At 45.5% G+C, this 23092-nt stretch overlaps 1 protein-coding gene across 3 annotated transcripts in view; it reads left to right on the top strand.

Moving 5' to 3' along the window:
* RPTOR (regulatory associated protein of MTOR complex 1) overlaps window positions 1-23092 on the top strand; it is a 327706-nt gene that overhangs the window by 121122 nt on the left and 183492 nt on the right. For all 3 annotated transcript variants that reach the window (XM_052657407.1, XM_052657406.1, XM_052657405.1), the window contains exon 4: window positions 17919-18077. In XM_052657407.1, coding sequence (XP_052513367.1) covers window positions 17919-18077 — 159 coding nt within the window. The remainder of the gene's footprint in view (window positions 1-17918; window positions 18078-23092) is intronic.

Genomic DNA, 23092 nt, shown 5'->3' with positions numbered 1-23092 from the left:
TCCCTTTACCCATTAATACTTTAGTGTGCGGTTTTTAAGAACAAGGACATCCCCCTTCGTAACCACAGTACATTTGTCAAAATTAGGCAATGCAGCATTGATTCAATTCTATGGTCTAATTTGTTTCATAATCAAATTTTGCCACTTGTTCCAGGAACATCCTGAATCCCCGGCCCCATGTGGGCTTCGACCCTGGTTCACACTCACCCTTCCTCCATCCAGCACCCCCGCCTGTCCCCTCACTGCACCCCCACACCCCAGCCCAGTCCATGTTCTTGACATTGCTGACCAGTGTGCCTCTAATTCTCAGTTTACATCTTCCTCTCATTTTCTTTTGATTTTGGCAGGAGTACAGCAGACGTGATGCTGTCACTGTCTCCGGCTCAGCAGGGGTACTTGCGGTCCTTTTGTCCCTTTATTGGTGATGCTGAGTTTAGTCATTGATTGAGATGGTTTTGGCCAGGTTTCTTGACTGTCTGTTATTTTCCCTTTTATTATAAGTAATAAGTAATTTGTGGGGGGTACTTCGAGATGATGTAAATATCCCATTCCTTGTAGTTTTACATCCATTGATGATTCTTGTCTGTTACTACTGTGATGACTGCCAAGTGCTGGTTTTCTTTTCTTTTCCTTTAAAAAAAATTCCCATGGCTTATTTATTTTTATAACTGGAGTCTTGTGCCCTTTGACCCACTGTACCCATTTCTGATTTTTTAATTCCATTTTTCCTTCTACATTTATTAGTTGGTATTATACTATAAGAAAGGGCTTTCTTTTCATCCCACTTATTCATTCATTCATTCTTTTATATCATTATCAAATAAAAAATTCAGCCGAATAGTCTGCTGCTGTCATTATTTTGAAGCTCTAGTTGTCCTGGATTTGACTGTTGGTTATCTTTTCAAGCTTTTTAATTTTTTCTTTACACTTCCCTTCAGTTTCGATCACTTGCTTGCTTTCTGACACAACAGGATGTAGCAGGCTCATATTGTCCCTTCTTGTTGAGCTGGGAGTTGGCCATGTCTCCAAGGGGCCCGGTTCTTTTTACTGGAGAGTGATGTTTGGAACCAGCATGCAGGCTTTTGTGTGCTCACTGCTCTTGGCTCCGGTTATCCTCCATGTGCTTACTTAGTGGGTGAGTCGTACAGCACACCCAAGAAATATTAACATAATCCCACAAGTCAAAACAATCTAAGAAGTTCCACTCAGAGTAGCATCATCTCCCTGCAGCTGTTCCCATCTCCCTCCTTAGGTGACGAATTTCGTTAGTTTCGGGTTTATCTTTCTTAGGTTTCTTTTTAAAAATAAAAACATATATGTTTATCATTTTCTTTCATGATCTCTTTTACACAAAAGGGACTGTACTACATATACTCCTCTCCTTGCTTATTTTTCTACTTCCCAATATATCCTGGAAGTCACCCCATATCAGTTTCTAGAAGATTTCTCATTGTGTTTTTCTTTATTCATTTACTTGTTTATTTATTTTTGGCTGTACTGGGTCTTCGTACATGCTTTCTCTGGTTGCGGTGAGCAGGGGCTACTCTCTAGTTGTGGTGCAAGAGCTTCTCATTGTGGTCGTTTCTCTCCTTGTGGAGCACTGGCTCCAAGGTGCTTGGACTCAGTAGTCGAGGCACACAGGCTGAGTTGCGCTGTGGCATGTGGGATCTTCCCAGACGAGGGATCAAACTTATGTCCCCTGTGTTGGCAGGCGGATTCCTAACTTACTGGACAACCATGAAAGTCTCTCTGATTGTGTTTTTAAACTCTATCACACTCTACTATATAAATGTACATTGTTTTTTCAGTCTCCTGCAGATGCCATTATGATTGTAGTATTTTGCAATTACAAACAGTACTGCACTGAAGAGCCTATTCAGATGTGTTTTGTATAGTTAAGAGTGTATATTTAAGGTAAATTCATAGTGCTATTATCACTGAGTCAAAAATAAGGCATGTGTAGGTTTTGGGGGTTCTTGTTAGAGCCCTCTACCTGAGGATCGTGTACATTACCACCAGCAATGTGTAAAAGTACCAGATCCTCAGAGTACCTTGTGGTGCTCTTTAATGTGCCAGTGTGTGCAGTCTGCTAGGGGAGCAGTGTTCTCTCATTTTTATTGTAAGTGGAGTTGAACATTTTTGAATATTTATGGGCCATTTCCTTTTCTTCAGCTGTGAATTGTCTGTTCAAGTCTTTTGCCCATTTTTCTCATATAATATTTTTTATTCCCATAATTTTTAACGTTATGGGGATAGCTGCTGCACCCCATAAATTCCCATCTGCTTTTGCCTGCCAAATCCCTTCTAGCAGCGAGGGTAAGCTAAATCAGAGTCATGCTGGAGAGCAGAGCACAGATCCTCCATGAGGAGTTCGTTGTCCTCATGGGGAAAGATGTTGCCAGTTGGCAGTGTGATGGTGACCTTTCAGGAGGGCAGGGTCATCTTGTGCCTGGAGAGGGTGGACATTGGCAGGAGATTTTTGTAGGAGTCAAACCTCCCAGCTCTGTCCAGCCACCAGTGGACATCCAGTGCTATTTATTTCTGAGATTTTGTGTCTCTGAGATGAAGAACTGTGTGTGTGCGCGTGTGTGTGTGTGTGTGTATGTACATGTGTGTGCACACGCACGTGCGCAGGGGGTGTCCGCAGCTTAGTAGTGTCGCTCATAACTTGTGTCCTGACCCCAGGTGCAGCCCTGACAGTATGAACTCACATCCTCTCCACAGCAGCCCCGGGAGCAGATGCAGTCGGTCCCCAGTTTGCAGTTTAGGAAACAGACCCATTCCTCCGCGTCCCACGTGGCTCTGCCCTTTTGTAATTGTGGCCATGTTTATGTTTCACAAAACAAAGCGAAAAGGGACTCTACTCCTAGGTCTTCCTTCCTGAACCATTTGCATAATTCAGATTTCTCTGCAGTGAGTCAGTCTCCTGGAAAGTGCTCCTCCTGGGAAGGCTGGAAAGAATGATTTTCTGTTAATGAGACCACATGTCTCAGGCACTTTCCTGAACAGAAGGAATTAGATGTATACGAGGATAGCTGGTGAGCCCCCCATCCTAGCCAGGGGGTTCTGAGCCATGCTGCTTTGGACCCTTAAATGTAACTTATTTTAACTCTTGTGTGTGATTTATTTTAATGGGAGCCTTTAAGGTGGAGGCCGTGAGGGTGAAACTCACATAGCTTATTGAACCTATCAATTCTAGTTACAGCTGAAGGCCAGCTCTTGTTTTCTTTCAAGTCAGTAACAAGGAGTGGAACCTGCTTGTCTGGGTGTTCCATAACCAGAGTGCCTTCCTTTGGGTGGCTTGTGGCTGTTTTCCATGAGGCAGCTCTGTTTCCATAGACGAGGGGCCACCACAGGCAAGGTGCCACAGGTCAGAAGCGCCCCCGCAGCCCACGGTCCCCTGTGCCAGCACTCACTGTGGGCTTGGTGGATGCTCATCTCTGTGTCTCAGACTGGAAGATGTGCTTTTTTGCATGTGTGAAGAACCATGTAAAACGAGTGCCATGGCATAGCCACAGAATTCTTTTTATTGAAAAAGGAAAATGAAAAGTGTCTGCATAGTTTATGTTGATTACTTCTGACTGCTTCCTGTTCTAGAGTGTTCATTCACTGGAATGAAGCAATGGCTTCACAGTGTAATGTTTAAGATTTAAAATGTGTGACAAAGTGAGGTTAACAGTAAATTCTGAAGCTCAGAAATGTGATGTTTGCACCACCTGCAGTGCCCCCAGCTTTTGCCTTGTGAGCTCCTGGTGGCCTCTGTCTCACTGGCTGTGTCTGACTTCCTGAGGCTTCCTCTTCTGTGGCATTTGCTTCCCTCACCCTCGACGTGACAGCCCATTGCCACCCTGCAGTCCAGGGCCCAGAGCCTCAAGCTTTGGGCTCAACAAATTGGTTAAATTGAACAGACAAGTAGTCTAGGCCAAATTTACTATGTTTTCATTCTTCATTAGTCTCTTGTTCCTAACCATTACATATCTGAAAGTTTTAATTTTATGGAAAATTATAGGATTTTATTGACATATATATATAGCCAACAGTATCAGTTTACTTGGGCTTCCCAGGTGGCACAGTGGTAAAGAATCTACCTACCAGTCCTGGAGACACAAGAGAAGCGGGTTCAATCCCTGGGTCTGGAAGATCCCGTGGAGAAGGAAATGGCAACCCACTCCAGTATTGCCTGGAAAATCCCAGGGACAGAGGAGCCTGGTGGGCTACAGAACATAGGGTCTTAAAGAGTAGGACACAACTGAGTACAAACACATAACACATTCGGTCACTTAACGTATGTTTCATATTAAGTGACTGACTGTTCAGTACGTGTGAGCCAGTGTGTTCAGTGTTAGGAGAAATGCAGAGAAATAGGGAGTCAGGAGGAGGCATCAGGTTGAAGGAGACCATGCACACAGAGTAGGCGGAGTAGGTGGCGCTGGGAGCAATAGGAGAGGAACCAGGGCTGTTTGCCTGTGTTTCAGAGACATCTGCAAAAAAGTAGTCAGAATACTTTAGGAATGGGGAGTTTAGGGAGCAGAGCATAGAAGGAGGGCTCAGGACTGAGGACACAGGTGTTGGGCTGGGAGAAGGAAATCGATTAGTTGGAATGCTCCAGTTAACAAGTAACATTTGTAACCATTCCAATAATGGGTAGTAGTGTGTGCCAGACACTATTCCAAGAGCTTTTATGTATTAACTCATTTAATCTTCACAAAAACTGTGAGCTCCCTCTTTCTCCCACCCCTGTCTTTCCATTTTGCAGATAAAGAAATGGAGGTTTGGAGAAATTAAATAATCTGCCAAGATCACAAACCTAGTATGAGCTGCAATTCTCTGTGTCCCCAGAGTTCATTCTCTCAGCCATTATATGTACTTTTTCTCTGGTTCAGCAAATAAAAGTTTATTGCGAAGTTTGAAGATAAATGGTTTCAGGATTGGATATATATATGGTTTAGTAGCATCAAGATTCTGGAAGATTTTCTGTTTTCTTGACTGCCCTCAGGATCACAAGATGGCTGTTGCAGCTCCAAACATCACATGCATAGAGTTGTGTTCAAAGGGAGAAAGGAGGAGGAACAGCCATTCTCTTTGTGAGAAAACTGTTCGAGAAGCCTTTCAGCTGGCTTGTCCTCAGGTCTCCCTGCTTGGGCTTGATGCCTGGAAACATTCAGCCTTGTAGGAGGACAAAATTTGCCACCCCCAAATGTCTCTTTGGCATGCAGATTATTTTAAACTGAGAGCAATGGATGACCGATGCCCAGAAGACTCAGGAAGAAACTTAGACCTTCCCTTGAACCTTAAGACTGGAGATTCAGTTAGAGGAACGAGAAGCTTCCCTGTTAGAGGAAGGGAGCCACCCCCATAGATAAGTACAGTATAAACCTGAACCCATCAAAGTCTGTCTGTTAAATCCCTCTCTGTATCCCATTGTCTATGCAGGGCCCAGTAGACATTTGTTTACCAAACATTAACTTTTTAGTCTCTGCCTGAATTGCCTTCTTCGCCTTTGAAGTCCCCACCACCAACGTTCTCTCTTGTCTTTAGCTGAAGATGGTAAACTGAGGTGAGGGCTTCAGCTGTTTTAGTGAGTTCCTCAGTTTTCCTGGGTCTCTACCATGCATGTACTGTGTGTGTGAACTCAGTCACTCAGTTATATCCAACATTTTGTGACCCTATGGACTGTAGCCTACTAGGCTTCTTGTCCATGGGATTTTCCAGGCAAGAATACTGGAGTGGGATGCAATTTCCTCCTCCAGATCTTCCCAACTCAGGGATCAAACCCGAGTCTCTTGTGTCTCCTGCATTGGCAGTCAGGTTCTTCACCACTGCACTACCCGGGTAGCCCGTCTCCCATGTATATGTGGTATTAAACTTTTGTTTGATTTTCTCCTGTTAAACAGTCACGTCAGTTTAATTCTTAGTCCAGTCAGAAAGACCTAGAAGGGTAAAGGAAAATTTCTTCCTCCCCACCAGCCTCTCTGGTGGGACAAGGTGTGCTGAGCCGGAGAGACAAAGGGGCGAGGAAGGCAGCGAGTGTGACTCACTGCCCATCTTGTTTTATTAGTTTCTCTGTTCCTATTCCTGAGTCTAGATGTATCTCTAGGGCAGTGGCAAGAATGTAGTCTTTTGCCAGCTCATGGCTGCATCCTGACTGGACAAGAGATGCTGAAGCCCAGCCTCTGCTCCCCAGCCCTGAGCCCTGGGGGTGAGGAGGGTTAGTGGGCTGTGTGGTGCACACAGAAGCCCCTCTCTGGGTGAAGCTGGCCCTGTAGTGGCCTGTTATACAAAACAGCAGCTGGCCACTGCCATTCTGAGGGGTTGCCAGGTAAGTATTAGCAAGTGGCATTTCTGATTGTGGGCATGACTGCCTAAAAATGTTACTCTGAGTATTTATAAACATTTATTTGATTATCTCACATTTTGTGTTCCTTCAGTTCAGTTCAGTCGCTCAGTCGTGTCCGGCTCTTTGCGACCCCATGAATCGCAGCATGCCAGGCCTCCCTGTCCATCAGCAACTCCTGGAGTTCACTCAAACTCATGTCCATTGAGTTGGTGATGCCATCTAACCATCTCATCCTCTGTCATCCCCTTCTCCTCCTGCCCCCAATCCCTCCCACCATCAGAGTCTTTTCCAATGAGTCAGCTCTTCGCGTCAAGTGGCCAAAGTATTGGAGTTTCAGCTTTAGCATCAGTCCTTCCAATGAACACCCAGGATTGATCTCCTTTAGAATGGACTGGTTAGATCTCCTTGCAGTCCAAGGGACTCTCAAGAGTCTTCTCTAACACCACAGTTCAAAAGCATCAATTCTTCAGCGCTCAGCTTTCTTCACAGTCCAACTCTCACATCCATACATGACCACTGGAAAAACTATAGCCTTGACTAGACGGACCTTTGTTGTGTTCCTTAGTTCGCCCTTAAAAGCAAGTAGGATACCTCCCCAGGCCAGCTGATACTCCTCTCACTCACAGACAGCACAAACTGCATGGCAGCATTGCTTCTAGAGACACTGCTACGCACCTCAGCTTGCATGATGGTCAGTCCCTTGTTTACTCACAGAACCCACAGACTGCCTGGCGGGGACCACGGGCCCTGTGCCCCAACTGTCCTGTGCTCCCCTGGCTTGCTGGCCTCTAATGAGCACGATGGGGTACAGGCCTGTTCCCAGAGTCTAGCCTCCAGTGCAGGACGATGAGTGCTTTTGTAATGCAGACAGAGGAGATGATGTGGCTGGAATGCTTTGTCAACCCCGTTAGAGGCACTGGCTGCGCAAAACAGCATTTGTTGGTCAGCTGGGAAATGTGACCCACGGTGAAAAATCAGCACTAGTTCTGAGTAAGCTGAACCATTATTATACTTCCTTGTTTGTATGAAACACGAGAAGGGTTTCTGAGACATCCTAATATCTGTGTTATGTTTATGAAACTTTTTTCCCAGGTATGTTAATCTTTCAGATTATTGGTAAAAACACATGAGTTTTTCACCTGTCTGAACACCTTCATTAGATGTCTGTCCAAAATACTTCATATAAGCAAACTTTAATCAAAAATAGCCAATTTTGACATTAAGTTATGCATAAAAACAGTTCTCGGGGAGTTCCATTTTAATTATGGCAACATTTTGAAATGCTGTTTGCTTGTTTGCCTGTTTGTTTCTGTGGCTTATTCATTTGTTAATTTTAAAGCTTTTTATTGTGGAAAATTTTCATATCTCCCCATCTCTTCAGTAGTTATCAGCTTGTTCTAGTCCTCTTTCATCTATGCCACCACCCACCCCCCTCTCCCACCCGCTCCCTTGGCTTATTTTGAAGCAAATCCCAGACATCATATAATTTCATCTGTAAATATTTCAGTGTATCTTGAAGGTAATTATGACTTTAAAAAACTACACGCACGCACACACACAGTTTGTTTATTTGAATCAGAACGTAAGATAGATACGTTAATCCATAGAATTTATCTAAAAGCCCCTCTCTCATCCTGTTCCAGTTATCCATCTCTGCTTCTTCCTGCAAATATTGATTGAAGTAATCAGGTTATATGCCCTATAGAATTCCTTGAAGTCTGAATTCTGCCAACCCTTCCCTCACCCCTCAGGATTGACCAGATTCTTCCAGTTGGAGGGAGCTTTGGGGACACAACACTCCATAGGTGATGCTCTGTACTTCCTTTAGGATATGTATGATGAATGATTTGTATCTCTCTGTAAAGTTAGCAGCCACTGGCGATCATTACCTGGACCCATCCATTGGAGGTTGTAAAAAGGTGGTGCTCTATTATTCCCCTTTGTCCGTTAACTCGTATATTGCTAAGAAGAGGAATTTCCTCTCATCTATTATTTGGGTATCTTGGGATATAGCTCATATAGGAAAGCCAATATGAATACTTATTTTTTTTTACCCCACTGCAAAATAATGAATGCCCTTCTCCCAGAGGTAACAGGTACGGGGTATGCATTCCATTATCTTGCATGTACAATAAAAGTTTGTTGCGTTTGTTAATCATTGATGCTCATGTTTTCTCTTTGGCCACTTAAAGCCTCTTTAAATTGGCTCCTGGTTCTCTTTGACACAGGTCTGGAAGTCTTTGATCACTTCTTTCCTATCTTGTATGACAGACGGGATGTTGTGTACTCATCCTGTACATCCTCTGCTCCAGGCCTCAGTTCAGCCGCGTCCCCAGGGTTCACTGGTTCCCTCTAATCGGCATTGTTACCTAGAGCTGAACCTGAGCCCGAAGGTGCCCGCTGCTCATGCCCAGTCTCTACCATGTGCTCTTCCTCTCTGTTTTAAAGACGGAATGCGTTTTGAGCACTTGCTGACTCAGCTTCAGGACTGCAGGGTTTTTTTAGTTAATCCCCTGGGTCTTAAAGCTGTATCTGTTACCATTACTGCCAACTGAACACGAAGTGTGTTCCATTCTTTCTGATATCAGGGTGTAGATAGAGTCACACTGAAGAGTCCCTGTCTGCCTGGTTATGTAGCCAGTTGAACACACAATTAGGTTCATTTGTCTCATTTTACTTAGAATTTTTCAGGAACTGCTTAAAATTTTTTAAAATGTATTTATTTATTTATCTCTGGCTACATTGGGTGTTCATTGCTTTGCTCAGGCTTTCTGTGGTTGCAGCAGCGATTGGGGGCTACTCTCCAGTGGTGGTAAGTGGGCTTCTCACTGTGGCTTCTCTTGTTGCAGAGCACAGACTCTAGGCACACAGGCTCAGTTGTTTTGGTGCATGGGCTTAGTTGCTCCATGGCATGTGAAATCTTCCCAGACCTGGAATCAAACCCATGTTCCCTGCTTTGACAGGTGGATCCAAGTCTGGCTTCTATTCCCGTCTTTGCCGTCCTATGTCCCCCTTTCTTCTGTAGGTAATCATTTAAACGTTTAAACAATATCAGTTTGATTCAATTCAGTTGCTCAGTCATGTCTGACTCTTTGCGACCCCATGAACTGCAGCACGCCAGGCCTCCCTGTCCATCACCAACCCTGGAGTTTACCCAAACTCATGTCCATTGAGTCGGTAACGCCATCTAACCATCTCATCCTCTGTCGTCCCCTTCTCCTCCTGCCCTCAATTTTTCCTAGCATCAGGGTCTTTTCCAGTGAGTCAGCTCTTCGCATCAGGTGGCCAAAGTACTGGAGTTTCAGCTTCAACATCAGTCCTTCCAATGAACACCCAGGCCTGATCTCCTTTAGGATGGACTGGTTGGATCTCCTGGCAGTCCAAGGGACTCTCAAGAGTCTTCTCCAACACCACAGTTCAAAAGCATCAATTCTTTGGTGCTTAGCTTTCTTTATAGTCCAACTCTCATATCCATCCATGACCACTGGAAAAACCATAGCCTTGACTAGGCAGACCTTGGTTGACAAAGTAATGTCTCTGCTTTTTAATATGCTGTCTAGGTCGGTCATAACTTTCCTTCCAAGGAGTAAGCGTCTTTTAATTTCATGGCTGCAATCACCATCTGCAGCAGTCTTGGAGTCCAGAAAAAGTCAGCCACTGTTTCCCCATCTATTTCCCATGAAGTGATGGGACCAGATGCCATGATCTTCGTTTTCTGAATGTTGAGCTTTAAGCCAACTTTTTCACTCTCCTCTTTCACTTTCATCAAGAGGCTTTTTAGTTCCTCTTCACTTTCTGCCGTAAGGGTGGTGTCATCTGCATATCTGAGGTTATTGATATTTCTCCCGGCAATCTTGATTCCAGCTTGTGCTTCCTCCACCCAGCGTTTCTCCTGATGTACTCTGCATAGAAGTTAAATAAGCAGGGTGACAATATACAGCCTTGACGTACTCCTTTTCCTATTTGGAACCAGTCTGTTGTTCCATGTCCAGTTGTAACTGTTGCTTCCTGACCTGCATACAGGTTTCTCAAGAGGCAGGTCAGGTGGTCTGGTATTCCCATGTCTTTCAGAATTTTCCAGTTTATTGTGATCCACACAGTCAGAGGCTTTGGCATAGTCAATAAAGCAGAAATAGATGTCTTTCTGGAACTCTCTTCTTTTTCAGTGATCCAGCGGATGTTGGTAATTTGGTCTCTGGTTCCTCTGCCTTTTCTAAAACCAGCTTGAACGTCTGGAAGTTCACGGTTCACGTATTGCTGAGCAGTATATATTGAACAGTATATGCATATATAATGTATATATATTTACACACATTTGTTACCCTCTTAGATAAATGGTCGTATATTAAATACATTTTTCTTCACCTTGCTTTTTTTCACTTTGTTAGATTAGAATCAGTGTGTCCTCATTAAAATCAAAGCTTCATATTTTCCCTCTAAAGCAGGCTTTCTCAAACCCAGCAGTGTTGACATTTTGGGCCAGATAATTTATCTTTGTGGCAGTAATGTCCCCACATGCTGTGAGCATAGGTGTAGGGTATTTAGCACCTTCCCTGACATTTACCCATCAGATGCCAAGAGAACTACCACCACCCCTCATTGTACCAGCCAAGCCTACTTCCAGACCAAATGTGCCCTGGGGGACAGAACTGCTCCCTGTTGACAACAGTGTTTCTCACATCCACTGAGGGGAGAGTCTAAGCATGTCTGCAGAGACCACACGAGCCTTTTATTTCACAAGTGAACTCAGACCCCATCTCAAAGCTGTGGTTGCTGTTTCTGGACTTTGAATACTAAACCAGCTCTTCTTGTTCTCTCCTGCCTCTTTTGCAAATTAAGGAAGGAAGAGAAAATTGTTATTGAATAATACATAAAGGAAAGAGAGGCAGTGATTTTATAGATTTCATGTAAAACTGTCCTTATTGGGAAGATGCATGTTGAAAACACCAGGAGTTACTCTGACCTTGCATAGTGACCCTTCAGTGCTAGCGTTCAGCATTTCTCACCCACACGTGCCTGCCAGCAGGGCTTCCCTGGCCCTGGGAGCTCTAATGCCGAGGCCTGGGCGCTACAGCACAGCCGCTCTGCTCCCACTCAGGGTGGAAATCAGGTTGTACTGGTGAGTGAGTGGAGAGAAGCCAGGGCATTTTGCCATGGGGCGATGAAATTATCCAAACTAGTATTCTAGAAAACATTCTGTGGAGCAGATGAGCGCAGACCCGGAAGGCAGACTTCTTCGACTTTCAATGTGGAGGCTGGGGCCCTGCTCAGAGGTCACTGGGGTCCTCCAGAGCTGTCTTGGAGCCAGCAGCTCATCCTGTCCTGTCACGCACAGATTTCTGAGCCTCCATGAAGAAATCAGACTAATCTCTACAGACATGATCTTGAACATTATAAGAAATCTAATAAGAAATGAGAAATTTCTTTGAAAAGTAAATGAATAGGGTTAGCAAGAATGCTTCTTATGGCAGATGAAAGTTTGAATTTATGGCCATAGACTAGCTGGAGATACAGACTCTGAGAGTTCGACCCCCCTGTTGGCTCCTGGACCGTGGGGCAGCCCTGTTTGGTGCTTGACTCAGAGTGGACTCTGATGGTAGGAAGTATAAAGCAGGGACACCTTCTCATGAGTCAGTTTGGTGGCTGTTTCTCTGAGTGAATTCCAGCTTGGCTCGAGGTGATGGGCACACCCCAGCAGACCGCTGTCCTGACCTAGTTTGGCAACCATTTAATAATACCTATTTCCTCCTCACTCTGCTAGGTATTTATTTATTCCCTTTTTTCATTTTGTTCCTGCTAAACATAACATATATGAGCTATTTCCAGAAGTTCTCTGCAGCTGTAGCAGTGGCTCAGAGCACAACTGCAGGTTTGGGTTGCCCATATTCCTGTATCCAGTGAATGCCCTGGCCCTAGGGACTGAGGTTCAGTCTCCCCTCTCCCACCCCCTCCACTTGCTGCATACAGCTTGTTACATTCTGAGTTTTCTCCTTCTCTGCCCACCAGGCAGATTAGTAAATTTTGACTGTTCTAGGTCACTAGCAGTTATTGATATTGCTTGGAGGTAGTCTGGCATTAATCTAAGGAGGGAGTCAGTGCTGATGTGGAATTATTTGGAAAAATCAGTAGCCTTGAGTGACTAAAGCTATTCTCAGTCTCCCAAGCAGTTCCCATCTTTGCTGCTCAAACAAGGCAGGTACTCAGGCTATCAGCCCTTCTTGAGAGGAAGGCCTTCCTGTTAGTGGGGTGTCAGAGCCCAGGGGTCATATTGAAGCACGACAGGATGCCGGCACGCGAGGATGGCCAGAGACAGCTGGTCTGTCTTTCTCCTCCCTGCTTGTCCCCAGTTTGCAGCAACACAAGAAAGCTCACCATTGGTCTCCAAGTTCCCATGGATGTCCCCATGCTCCTGACTTCAAAATGGGCCCTGCCCCACCCCCCACCCCCCAGGGCCCATTCTGAAGTCAGCTGGCCCCGTGCCAGCTGTGTGACCTCGTGGTAGTTGCCGCACCTCTCTGTGCCCCAGCTCCCTATCTGTGAGACAGGTATGATGACAACGCCTACTTTGCACAGTGGGTCTGAAGGTCAGGAGGCTGGCACATCAGAAGTACAGCGCCAGTGCCAGGCTCCATCCATGTCCTCCAGCTTAATGACATGTACTTTCTCATGTGGTCCCCGCAGCCTGGGGAGTAGTCAGGGACAGTAGAATTTTAGTTGTTTTATGGAGGAGGAAATTGGGTTGGGTTTGTGAGCTTTCCCAAGTTGAATGGCTGGTAAATCACTGATCTGGGGATGAACCCAAGCCCTCTGTATCAGGGACCCCTGCTCTTGCAGAGGGGAGGGACTCACCACTGGGCACACCTTTACTCCTGTGCGACTCATCTCCAGTATTGAGTGGGGAGGGGTGGAGGCAGCACAGAGACCCAGGGTAAAGAGGCCACCGTAGAGCTGTCGTGGGTACTGAGGGAGTGGACAGGAGGTGACCAGGAAGACTCCAGAACTTTCCAAGGGACCTCACTGAAACTTGGCCTGCTTGCAGCCTGTCTTTCCCTGGAGGCTCGATGGAGCATTGTCAGCTGGTGGCTTTACTGTCAGGCCTGGAAATGGACTGGAACTTGATTTTAGGGCGGGCTGTGGTGAGGTGGTTCAGTCACTTGTCTTAACGCAGTCAAAGCCTCCTTTGAGACATCACTGCCCTTGGCAGATCTTGGCAGGGCGTGGGTGGTGGGATACCTGAAAATATTTGTGTCTGCTGCTCAGCTAACACTGTGAAGTGGGTGGAGCAGATTGCTAGAACAGTCTGTGCTGGAGCCTTGAGGACTATGAGTCAAGAAAAGAGATTCTTAGAAGACAAAAAATAAATGACTACTTAATGAATGGTAGAAAGGGGCCCTGGATTGTTGAGGCAGACATGAATCAAAGTCAGATCAGATCTCTCTGCAGAGCACGTGTCGTGAGCCTCTTATTCTAGTGATGACCTGGGCAGGTGGAATGGCCCTAATCTGTCAGCCACTCTCAGAGCCAGGGACCTCCGAAGGGGTCAGTATGATGGCTTATACATTCTATCTCTGTATGTGACATAAAATTCCAGAATAATATGAAAAGGTGGGAGCCAATTGGAAAATGATCGGAGACTTCTGTTTCCAGACTTCCCTTTTATTTCTGAAAAGCAACTAAACTTAGTTCTACCTGTACTGAGTGACCAGACTCAGGCTGCACAGGTGCATAAGCATGAAAGCCAAGGTGAGGCCTGCAGGCTGGGCTAGGGGCTCTGCTCCCGCTCTGCTGAAGGGCTCTGGGCTGCCTTCTTTTTTCATGAGATGGTTTTGATCCACCTTTCGGTGATGAGTTTGGGAAGGCTATGGTTACATTTTAGATGAAAACTGCACCTGTTTCCATAGGTGTGGCGCTCAGAGCCAGCGCAGTGTCTGTGACTTCCTTTAGGGCTGAGTGGATTCTGGCGGGGTGAGGGGTGGGGATTTATAGACTGAACACCTGTTTACAGGAGGGTCCTGCCTCCTGTTTGCACTTCAAGGACTCAAGTTTTCCGTTTCAACTTAAAAGGTAAACAGTTGTTGGTTTTCGTTTGTTTGTTTTTCTATTAAAAGATTGGGGGCTGAGGGAACAGTCTTACAATGATAACACTGGAAAAAAACTGTACAGGATAGCATCTTACTATGAAATAGTGAAAACATTTCAACAGAAATAAGACATGCAAATGGACTGGACAGTGTGCTTGAGCTGCACGACACCTCGCCTTGTATTCTCCCTAACAACAGAGTAGCTTTGGGGTCTGTGTGAAAGGGCACAGCTTGCTCAGGAGCCCTGGGAAAGATATGCTGGCTGAGCAGAGGGCTGTGGGGATGGGGTGGCCAAGGTGTCTGTGCCATGGTCAGGCATGGTGGCTATCTTGGGGGCAGCAGACACCCCCACTGAGGACTTGATCTTCAGGGGCAAGTGGCCTGATTGCTGTGTGTTTGAGCGGGAAGGCTGTGACTGAATGGCAAGACTTGGAGAGGATGGTCTGGAATCCTAGGGAGAGTTGGGGGCTGTTTGACCCCTGCTGAAGGCAGAGGTGGTACAGCCACACGTTCAGCTTACTGGATGAAGGAGAGGTGAGAAGGAGAGCATTGAAAAGGACAGGCCCGAGGGGTGTTGGTTGAGTGATTCAGTACAGACCGATGCCGGTGACTATGGCCGGGAGCCCGGAGGGTGGGCACATGTGGAGCACGACAAGGAATTCGGCCATGGATTTGTTAAGAGATGCTGCCCAGGAGGAGCATGTAGTGTGAAAAAAGAAGAGAAGCTGAGTCACAGCCACATTAGAGGGTTGACAGAGGAGGATGGACCTGGGAAGAGGTAAGAGACGACAGTCAGAGCAATCTGAGGGAAGAGGAGAGGAGCAGATAGAGGGGAGAGAAGAGGAGGGGAGAGGGATGTGGTGCTGATGATGGTGGTGGGATGTGACGATGGTGTTGGTTCTGGAGGTGCTGATAATGATGGTGGTGGTGGTGGTGGTGGTTTCAGTGGCTTGGCCTCGGTAGTGATGGTGAGGATGCAAAGGGCTGTAGCACACTAAGTGTTTTATGAGAAGTGGTGGCATAAAGCTCCTGAACTGCCAAGGGCTTGGAGTTTTCTTACATGGGACACCACCTGAGACAGCTGTCCTTTGAGCAGACCTGACCTTCCCCCTGCCCAGCAGCTTCCTGAAAGCCTTTGTTCCTAGTTGGGAAGGAGAGGGCGAGGGTGAAATCTTAGCAAGACCCCAGAACAGAGGCAGAAGCAGCCCAAAATCCAACAGTATGCTTATTCCTCCTGGACAGTTCTGAGAAAATCTCTCAGGCATTTCTGTTTCTTGGTTCTGAACTTGAGGTATTGCTTATTGCCATCGAAGGATGGAAATAACGTTATTCATAATCACATTCCCAGTCGAGTAATGCACAGTACTCTTTCCTAGAAACCCCAGAGGAGCACAGGCAGTGCCGCTTCGGTAGCGCAGGTTTCTTCCTCATGGGGTTCTGGTGTGAGACCACCCAGCAGAGCCCCTGCTCCTCCCCGGGCCCTGCTGTTACTCTCCTGCAGGCACAACAGCAGTGCCATGCGTGGCTTCACCAGATGGAGAAGGGCCTCCGCTGCCCACTGAGCGTCTTGAAGCAGAGTCACCCCCCACCCCGCCCCCACACTGGTAGCCTCTGGAATCTGTAGGAGGAGGGGCCGCCTCCGCAGGGAAGGCAGAGTCTGCTTAGGCTTTGTTAGCTTTGTTAGCATTTAGAGTTAGCAGGAGACAGACCTGGAAGGAAGTGAAGTCTGGAGCTCTAGCCCCTTCACTAAGCCCAGGGCCAGTTTTCCTTTCCTCCTTCCTCCCGTTGTACCGTCTTCTGTTCTCTTCCTCTCTCACATCCCCCGAAATGTCCACCATTGTATTTTATTCTGTCTTGAGGTTTGGACTTACACTAGCAATGCCCAGCACGGTAGGCAGTATTTCAGAGACTCACACTGCCATCTCATATGCCCAGCTACAGTTGTCACGAATCTCCCAAATGGTGAGGTGCTTCCTGTGCCTCGGCACTTCCTCCAGCCAGGGAGCCATTATCCTGGACATTCTTGTTTTGAAACAAAACCTTAACGTGGTGTAGTGACATTTAATTTAGTGCTTCTCATTTCAAAGCCCTTAAAAATATTAATTAATTCCCATAAAGCCCCAGGAGGTATATTATTAATATCTGTACTGCCTTTCATGCTGGTCGATTAATGTGTCCTTTCTGGGCGATAGGTAAGAAAATGAGGCCGAATCATTTTTTGCATCCCACAGGAGAAGACCTTGATGGAGCCAAGGTCAGAAATAACGAATCCCCAACTTTACTGATGTCTCCGAGTAATGTCAACCCCGTGACCTTATGTGTGGTAGGGGAGAACAACCCTCTTGTTTAGGACTAACCTCGGGGGGCACTGAATGGTCTTTCACTGGAACCAGGACTTCACACATCCTAGCTGGATAGCTGTGCAGAGGGGGCAGACTCAGGTTCTCTTGGTGTCAGCACAGTTTCTAATGAAATAAAATCAGTGTTCGTAACATTGTGACTGCATGAGGAAACATGTTTGGACTTAATTCTGGACTCTCAGTAGCTCCCTGGCGGGCTGGTCTCTCTGGGCCCCGATCCTCACTTGATTCCTTACAGAGGCCCAGAGGAGGTCGAAACTTCGGTGATCAGGACTCCTCATACCTCTCCTTTCAGTGTTTTCCTGGCTGTTCTGGCATGTTTATTTTCCATGCAAACTTCAATAGCAGCTCCGTGAAATAGTTTGTTGTTATATTTATTGGAAACTGTGGACTCTTAACCTAGGGAGAACTGATGTCTTAAGAATGTGGGTGCATCTTCCCCAGGCTGGGAGCATCTCCAGTTTGTTCGTGCTTCCTTCTGTTTTCCAGGAGAGTTTTATAAAATTTCCTTCTCAGAGTTTTGTGCATTTCTTGTTAAGTTTAATCTTCTTTGTTGCCTTAGAAGTGGGAGTTCCTTACAGTTGTGTCCTTTAACTATCTGTCGATTGTGTGTGTATGTGTATATATGGCTATTGATTTCTGTGTATTCTTTAGGTTCATCAGCAAGGGTCCAGGCAGGAGTAGGGGGAGGGGGCTAAGCTGGGCAAATATGACTAAGCAAGAGAGGGGCATTTTGCTTTCTTACCTTGTCTTTTTGAAACTATTCTCCCTTGCCGCTGTATGTGTTACAGATTTCTGTGTTTAAGTAAGTTGCCTCTTCCACATTCCAGTGTTTTTCCAAAGAGATTCAATGCTTCTAAGAAATATTTTTGATATCACAGTGGTGCTACCTTTTACTAGTGTTACTGTGTGGCAGGCATTACTTATTTATCTCATGGGATCTTCGCAATAAATATTTGTTGAGTAAATGAATGTTCACAACCTCTCTGAAGTAGGCATTATCCCAGCTGGAGATGGAGAGACATGAGGTCATTTGTGCAGCGTTCATTCAATGCAAACTCGGAGTAAAGGATGGAGTTTAGGTTTTACGTATTCTTATGAATCCATGGTAAGTTTCTTAATCTTTGTCTCTTGCAACAGGCGCGGTACAAGCAGAGCCTTGATCCGACTGTGGATGAAGTAAAGAAGCTTTGCACGTCTTTACGCCGAAATGCCAAGGAGGAGCGGGTCCTCTTCCACTACAACGGCCATGGGGTGCCCAGGCCCACTGTTAATGGCGAGATCTGGGTCTTCAACAAGGTGGGTGCACCATAAAAGTTTCCCTTGAATCCAATTTATTTATCTTTTTACAAGAAAATCTTTAAGTTTTGGATTTTGGCTGCAGATCCTATTCACCTGTAGCTTCTGTGGAGCCATCAATAGTTAATTTATTTCCACAAAACCAAATGCAGGTGCCTTCCGGTTTCTAGGTTGGCCATGTAGGCTCCCCCTCTTGCAGTGGTGTCTCCTGTTCTTCACTTAGATTGTGTCTTTTTCTTACTTATTTGGAGGAATTCTTTGTATTCTAGACAGTAACCCTTTACTGTTTTTGTTAGTTGCAAATGTCCCTGAGTTTATGGCTTGGTTTCTGGGTTTGTCTGTTTGCTTCTGTTCTCTTGTGATATCCCTTAGTGGACAGGCTTTCTTTATTTTGAAGTGGCCCCTGTTCAGTCCTCTCATAGGATGTGGGGGTTTTGTATCTTCTTAAGACTTTCCTTATGCCACGGTCACTGAACTATTCCATGTGTTCTTTTACGGAAGTGTATTTTTGTCCATTAATTTGGGTCTTTAATCTACCTGGAACTAATTTTGGCACATACTTTTAAGTAGGGTTTCAAATTCTTTTTTCTTTTTCAAGTGGATCCATTAACCATTTAATGCCAGCTTTGGACTCAGTCAGGTTTGCTTAGTGAGTAGCTATGTTTCCGAGCTCTCTGCTCTGTTCCTTGGGTCTCCCTTTATGCCAGTTAGCTGTTTTAATCAGTGTAGGTTTTCAGTGATTCCTGATATTTGGGAAGGTGAGTTTCCCTGCTTTATTCTTTTTGGTCTGTTGATCTTCCATGAAAATACTCAATCAGCTTACAAATCAGTAGATTAAATGGTGTGGGGCGTGGAGACTCAACATCTTTATATTGTTGAGTTTTCCAAACTGTGCTCTTTCAAAGTGTGCATCAGTGGTATCTTATAATTTCATAAACATTTGTATCATTTTTTAGATTTATTCCTGGACACGTTATACTTTTTTGACGTGGTTCAGTCAGTTCAGTTCAGTTCAGTTGCACAGTCGTGTCCGGCTCTTTGCGACCCCATGAACTGCAGCACGCCAGGCCTCCCTGTCCATCACCAACTCCAGGAGTTCACCCAAATTCATGTCCATTGAGTTGGTGATACCGTCCAGCCATCTCATCCTCTGTCGTCCCCTTCTCCTCCTGCCCCCAATCCCCACCGGCATCAGAGTCTTTTCCAATGAGTCAACTTTTCGCATGAGATGGCCAAAGTATTGAAGTTTCAGCTTTAGCATCAGTCCATCCAAAGAACACCCAGGACTGATCTCCTTTAGAACGGACTGGTTGGATCTCCTTGCAGTCCAAGGGACTCTCAAGAGTCTTCTCCAACACCACAGTTTAAAAGCATCAATTCTTTGGCGCTCAGTTTTCTTCATAGTCCAACTCTCACATGCATACATGACCACTGGAAAAACCATAGCCTTGACTAGATGGACCTTTGTTGACAAAGTAATGTCTCTGCTTTTGAATATGCTATCTAGGTTGGTCATAACTTTTCTTCCAAGGAGTAAGCGTCTTTTAATTTCATGGCTGCAATCACCATCTGCAGTGATTTCAGAGCCCCCAAAACTAAAGTCTGACACTGTTTCCACTGTTTCCCCATCTATTTGCCCTGAAGTGATGGGACCAGATGCCATGATCTTCGTTTTCTGAATGTTGAGCTTTAAGCCAACTTTTTCACTCTCCTCTTTCACTTTCATCAAAAGGCTTTTTAGTTCCTCTTCACTTTCTGCCAAAAGGGTGGAGTCATCTGCATATCTGAGGTTATTGATATTTCTCCCGGCAATCTTGATTCCAGCTTGTGCTTCTTCCAGCCCAGCGTTTCTCATGATGTACTCTGCATGTAAGTTAAATAAACAGGGTGACGATATACAGCCTTGATGTACTCCTTTTCCTATTTGGAGCTAGTCTGTTGTTCCATGTCCAGTTCTAACTGACCTGCATACAGGTTTCTCAAGAGGCAGGTCTGGTGGTCTGGTATTCCCATGTCTTTCAGAATTTTCCACAGTTTATTGTGATCCACACAGTCAAAGGCTTTGGCATAGTCAATAAAGCAGAAATAAATGTTTTTCTGGAACGCTCTTCCTTTTTCAACTATCCAGCGGATGTTGGCAATTTGATCTCTGGTTCCTCTGCCTTTTCTAAAACCAGCTTGAACATCTGGAAGTTCGCAGTTCACGTATTGCTGAAGCCTGGCTTGGGGAATTTTGAGCATTACTTTACTAGCGTGTGAGATTAGTGCAATTGTACGGTAGTTTGAGCATTCTTTGGCATTGCCTTTCTCTGGGATTGGAATGAAAACTAACCTTTTCCAGTCCTGTGGCCGCTGCTGAGTTTTCCAAACTTGCTGGCATATTGAGTGCAGCACTTTCACAGCATCATCTTTCAGGATTTGAAATAGCTCAACTGGAATTCCATCACCTCCACTAGCTTTGTTCGTAGTGATGCTTTCTAAGGCCCACTTGACTTCACATTCCAGGATGTCTGGCTCTAGGTGAGTGATCACACCATCGTGATTATCTTGGTCGTGAAGATCTTTTTTGTACAGTTCTTCTGTGTATTCTTGCCACTTCTTCTTAATATCTTCTGCTTCTGTTAGGTCCATACCATTTCTGTCCTTTATCGAGCCTATCTTTGCATGAAATGTTCCCTTGGTGTCTCTAATTTTCTTGAAGAGGTCTCTAGTCTTCCCCATTCTGTTATTTTCCTCTATTTCTTTGCGTTGATCGCTGAGGAAGGCTTTCTTCTCTCTCCTTGCTATTCTTTGGAACTCTGCATTTAGATGCTTATATCTTTCCTTTTCTCCTTTGCTTTTCGCTTCTCTTCTTTTCTCAGCTATTTGTAAGGCCTCCCCAGACAGCCATTTTGCTTTTTTTGCATTTCTTTTCCATGGCGATGGTCTTGATCCCTGTCTCCTGTACAATGTCACTCACCTCAGTCCATAGTTCATCAGGCACTCTGTCTATCAGATCTAGTCCCTTAAATCTCTTTCTCACTTCCACGGTATCATCATAAGGAATTTGATTTAGGTCATACCTGAATGGTCTAGTGGATTTCCCTGCTTTCTTCAACTTCAGTCTGAATTTGACAGTAAGGACTTCATGATCTGAGCCACAGTCAGCTCCCGGTCTTGTTTTTGTTGACTGTATAGAGCTTCTCCATTTTGGCTCCAAAGAATATAATCAGTCTGATTTTGGTGTTGACTATCTGGTGATGTTCACGTGTAAAGTCTTCTCTTGTGTTGTTGGAAGAGGGTGTTTGTTATGATCAGTGTGTTCTCTTGGCAAAACTCTATTAGCCTTTGCCCTGCTTCATTTCATATTCCAAGGCCAAATTTGCCTGTTACCCCAGGTGTTTCTTGACTTCGTACTTTTGCATTCCAGTCCCCTATAATGAAAAGGACATCTTTTTTGGGTGTTAGTTCTAAAAGGTCTTGTAGGTCTTCATAGAACCGTTCAACTTCAGCTTCTTCAGCATTACTGGTTGGGGCATGGACTTGGATTACTGTGATATTATTTGGTTTGCCTTGGAAACGAACAGAGATCATTCTGTCATTTTTGAGATTGCATCCAAGTACTGTATTTCGGACTCTTTTGTTGACCATGATGGCTACTCCATTTCTTCTAAGGGATTCCTGCCCACAGTAGTAGATATAATGGTCGTCTGAGTTAAATTCACCCATTTCAGTCCATTTTAGTTTGCTAATTCCTAGAATGTCAACATTCACTCTTGCCATCTCCTGTTTGACCACTTCCAATTTGCCTTGATTCATGGACCTAACATTCCAGGTTCCTGTGCAATATTGCTCTTTACAGCATCGGACCTTGCTTCTATCACCAGTCACATCCACAACTGGGTATTGTTTTTGCTTTGGCTCCATCCCTTCATTCTTTCTGGAGTTATTTCTCCACTGATCTCCAGTAGCATATTGGGCACCTACCAACCTGGGGAGTTCTCTTTCAGTATCCTATCATTTTGCCTTTTCATACTGTTCATGAGGTTCTCAAGGCAAGAATACTGAAGTGGTTTGCCATTCCCTTCTCCAGTGGACCACATTCTGTCAGACCTCTCCACCATGACCCGCCCGTCTTGGGTGGCCCCATACGGCATGGCTTAGTTTGGGGTTAGACAAGGCTGTGGTCCGTGTGATTAGATTGACTAGTTTTCTGTGATTATGGTTTGTGTGTCTGCCCTCTAACGCCTCTCGCAATACCTACTGTCTTATTTGGGTTTCTCTTACCTTGGACGTGGGTTATCTCTTCACGGCTGCTCTAGCAAAGCACAGCCGCTGCTCCTCACCTTGGATGAGGGGTATCTCCTCACAGCCACCCCTCCTGACCTTGAACATGGAGTAGCTCCTCTCAGCCCTCCTGTGCCTGTGCAGCCACCGCTCCTTGGATGTGGGGTTGCTCCTTTCGGCCGCCGCCCCTGACCTCAGGCGTGGGGTAGCTCCTCTGGGTCACCGCCCCTCACCTCGGGCGAGGGGTAGCTCTTCTTGGCCACATGATTACAAATGTTTTAAAATTATGTTTTGTGAGTTTTTACCAGGGTGTGTGGCAAGGCAGTTGATTTTTTTGTACATTTATTTTATGTCTGCTAATTTGCTAATTAGCCTACCCCTGGAGGCTCAGACGGTAAAGCGTCTGCCTGCATTGTGGGAGACCTGGGTTCTATCTCCGAGTCAGGAAGATCCCCTGGAGTAGGAAATGGCAACCCAGTCAAGTATTCTTGCCTGGAAAATTCCATGGACGGAGAAGCCTGGTGGGCTATGGTCCATGGGGTCACAGAGTTGGAGACAACTGAGCGACTTCACTTTCCTTCTTTCTAATTTGCTGTTCTCTCGTTGATCCTAATGATTTGTACATATTTAAAAATTCCTTAACAGATTACCATGTGGTTTGCAAATCACAGCAGTTTACTTTCCTTCCAGTCCTGCTGTTTATTGTTTGTATCTTTCTGTGCTACCAGCACCTCCCAGAGAGTGGAGTG

The sequence above is a fragment of the Budorcas taxicolor genome, chromosome 19, assembly GCF_023091745.1.
Source record: "Budorcas taxicolor isolate Tak-1 chromosome 19, Takin1.1, whole genome shotgun sequence".
NCBI classification, from domain to species: Eukaryota; Metazoa; Chordata; class Mammalia; order Artiodactyla; family Bovidae; genus Budorcas; species Budorcas taxicolor.
Note: the sequence above shows the minus strand (reverse complement) of the source record. Positions and strands in the feature narration are given on the sequence as shown.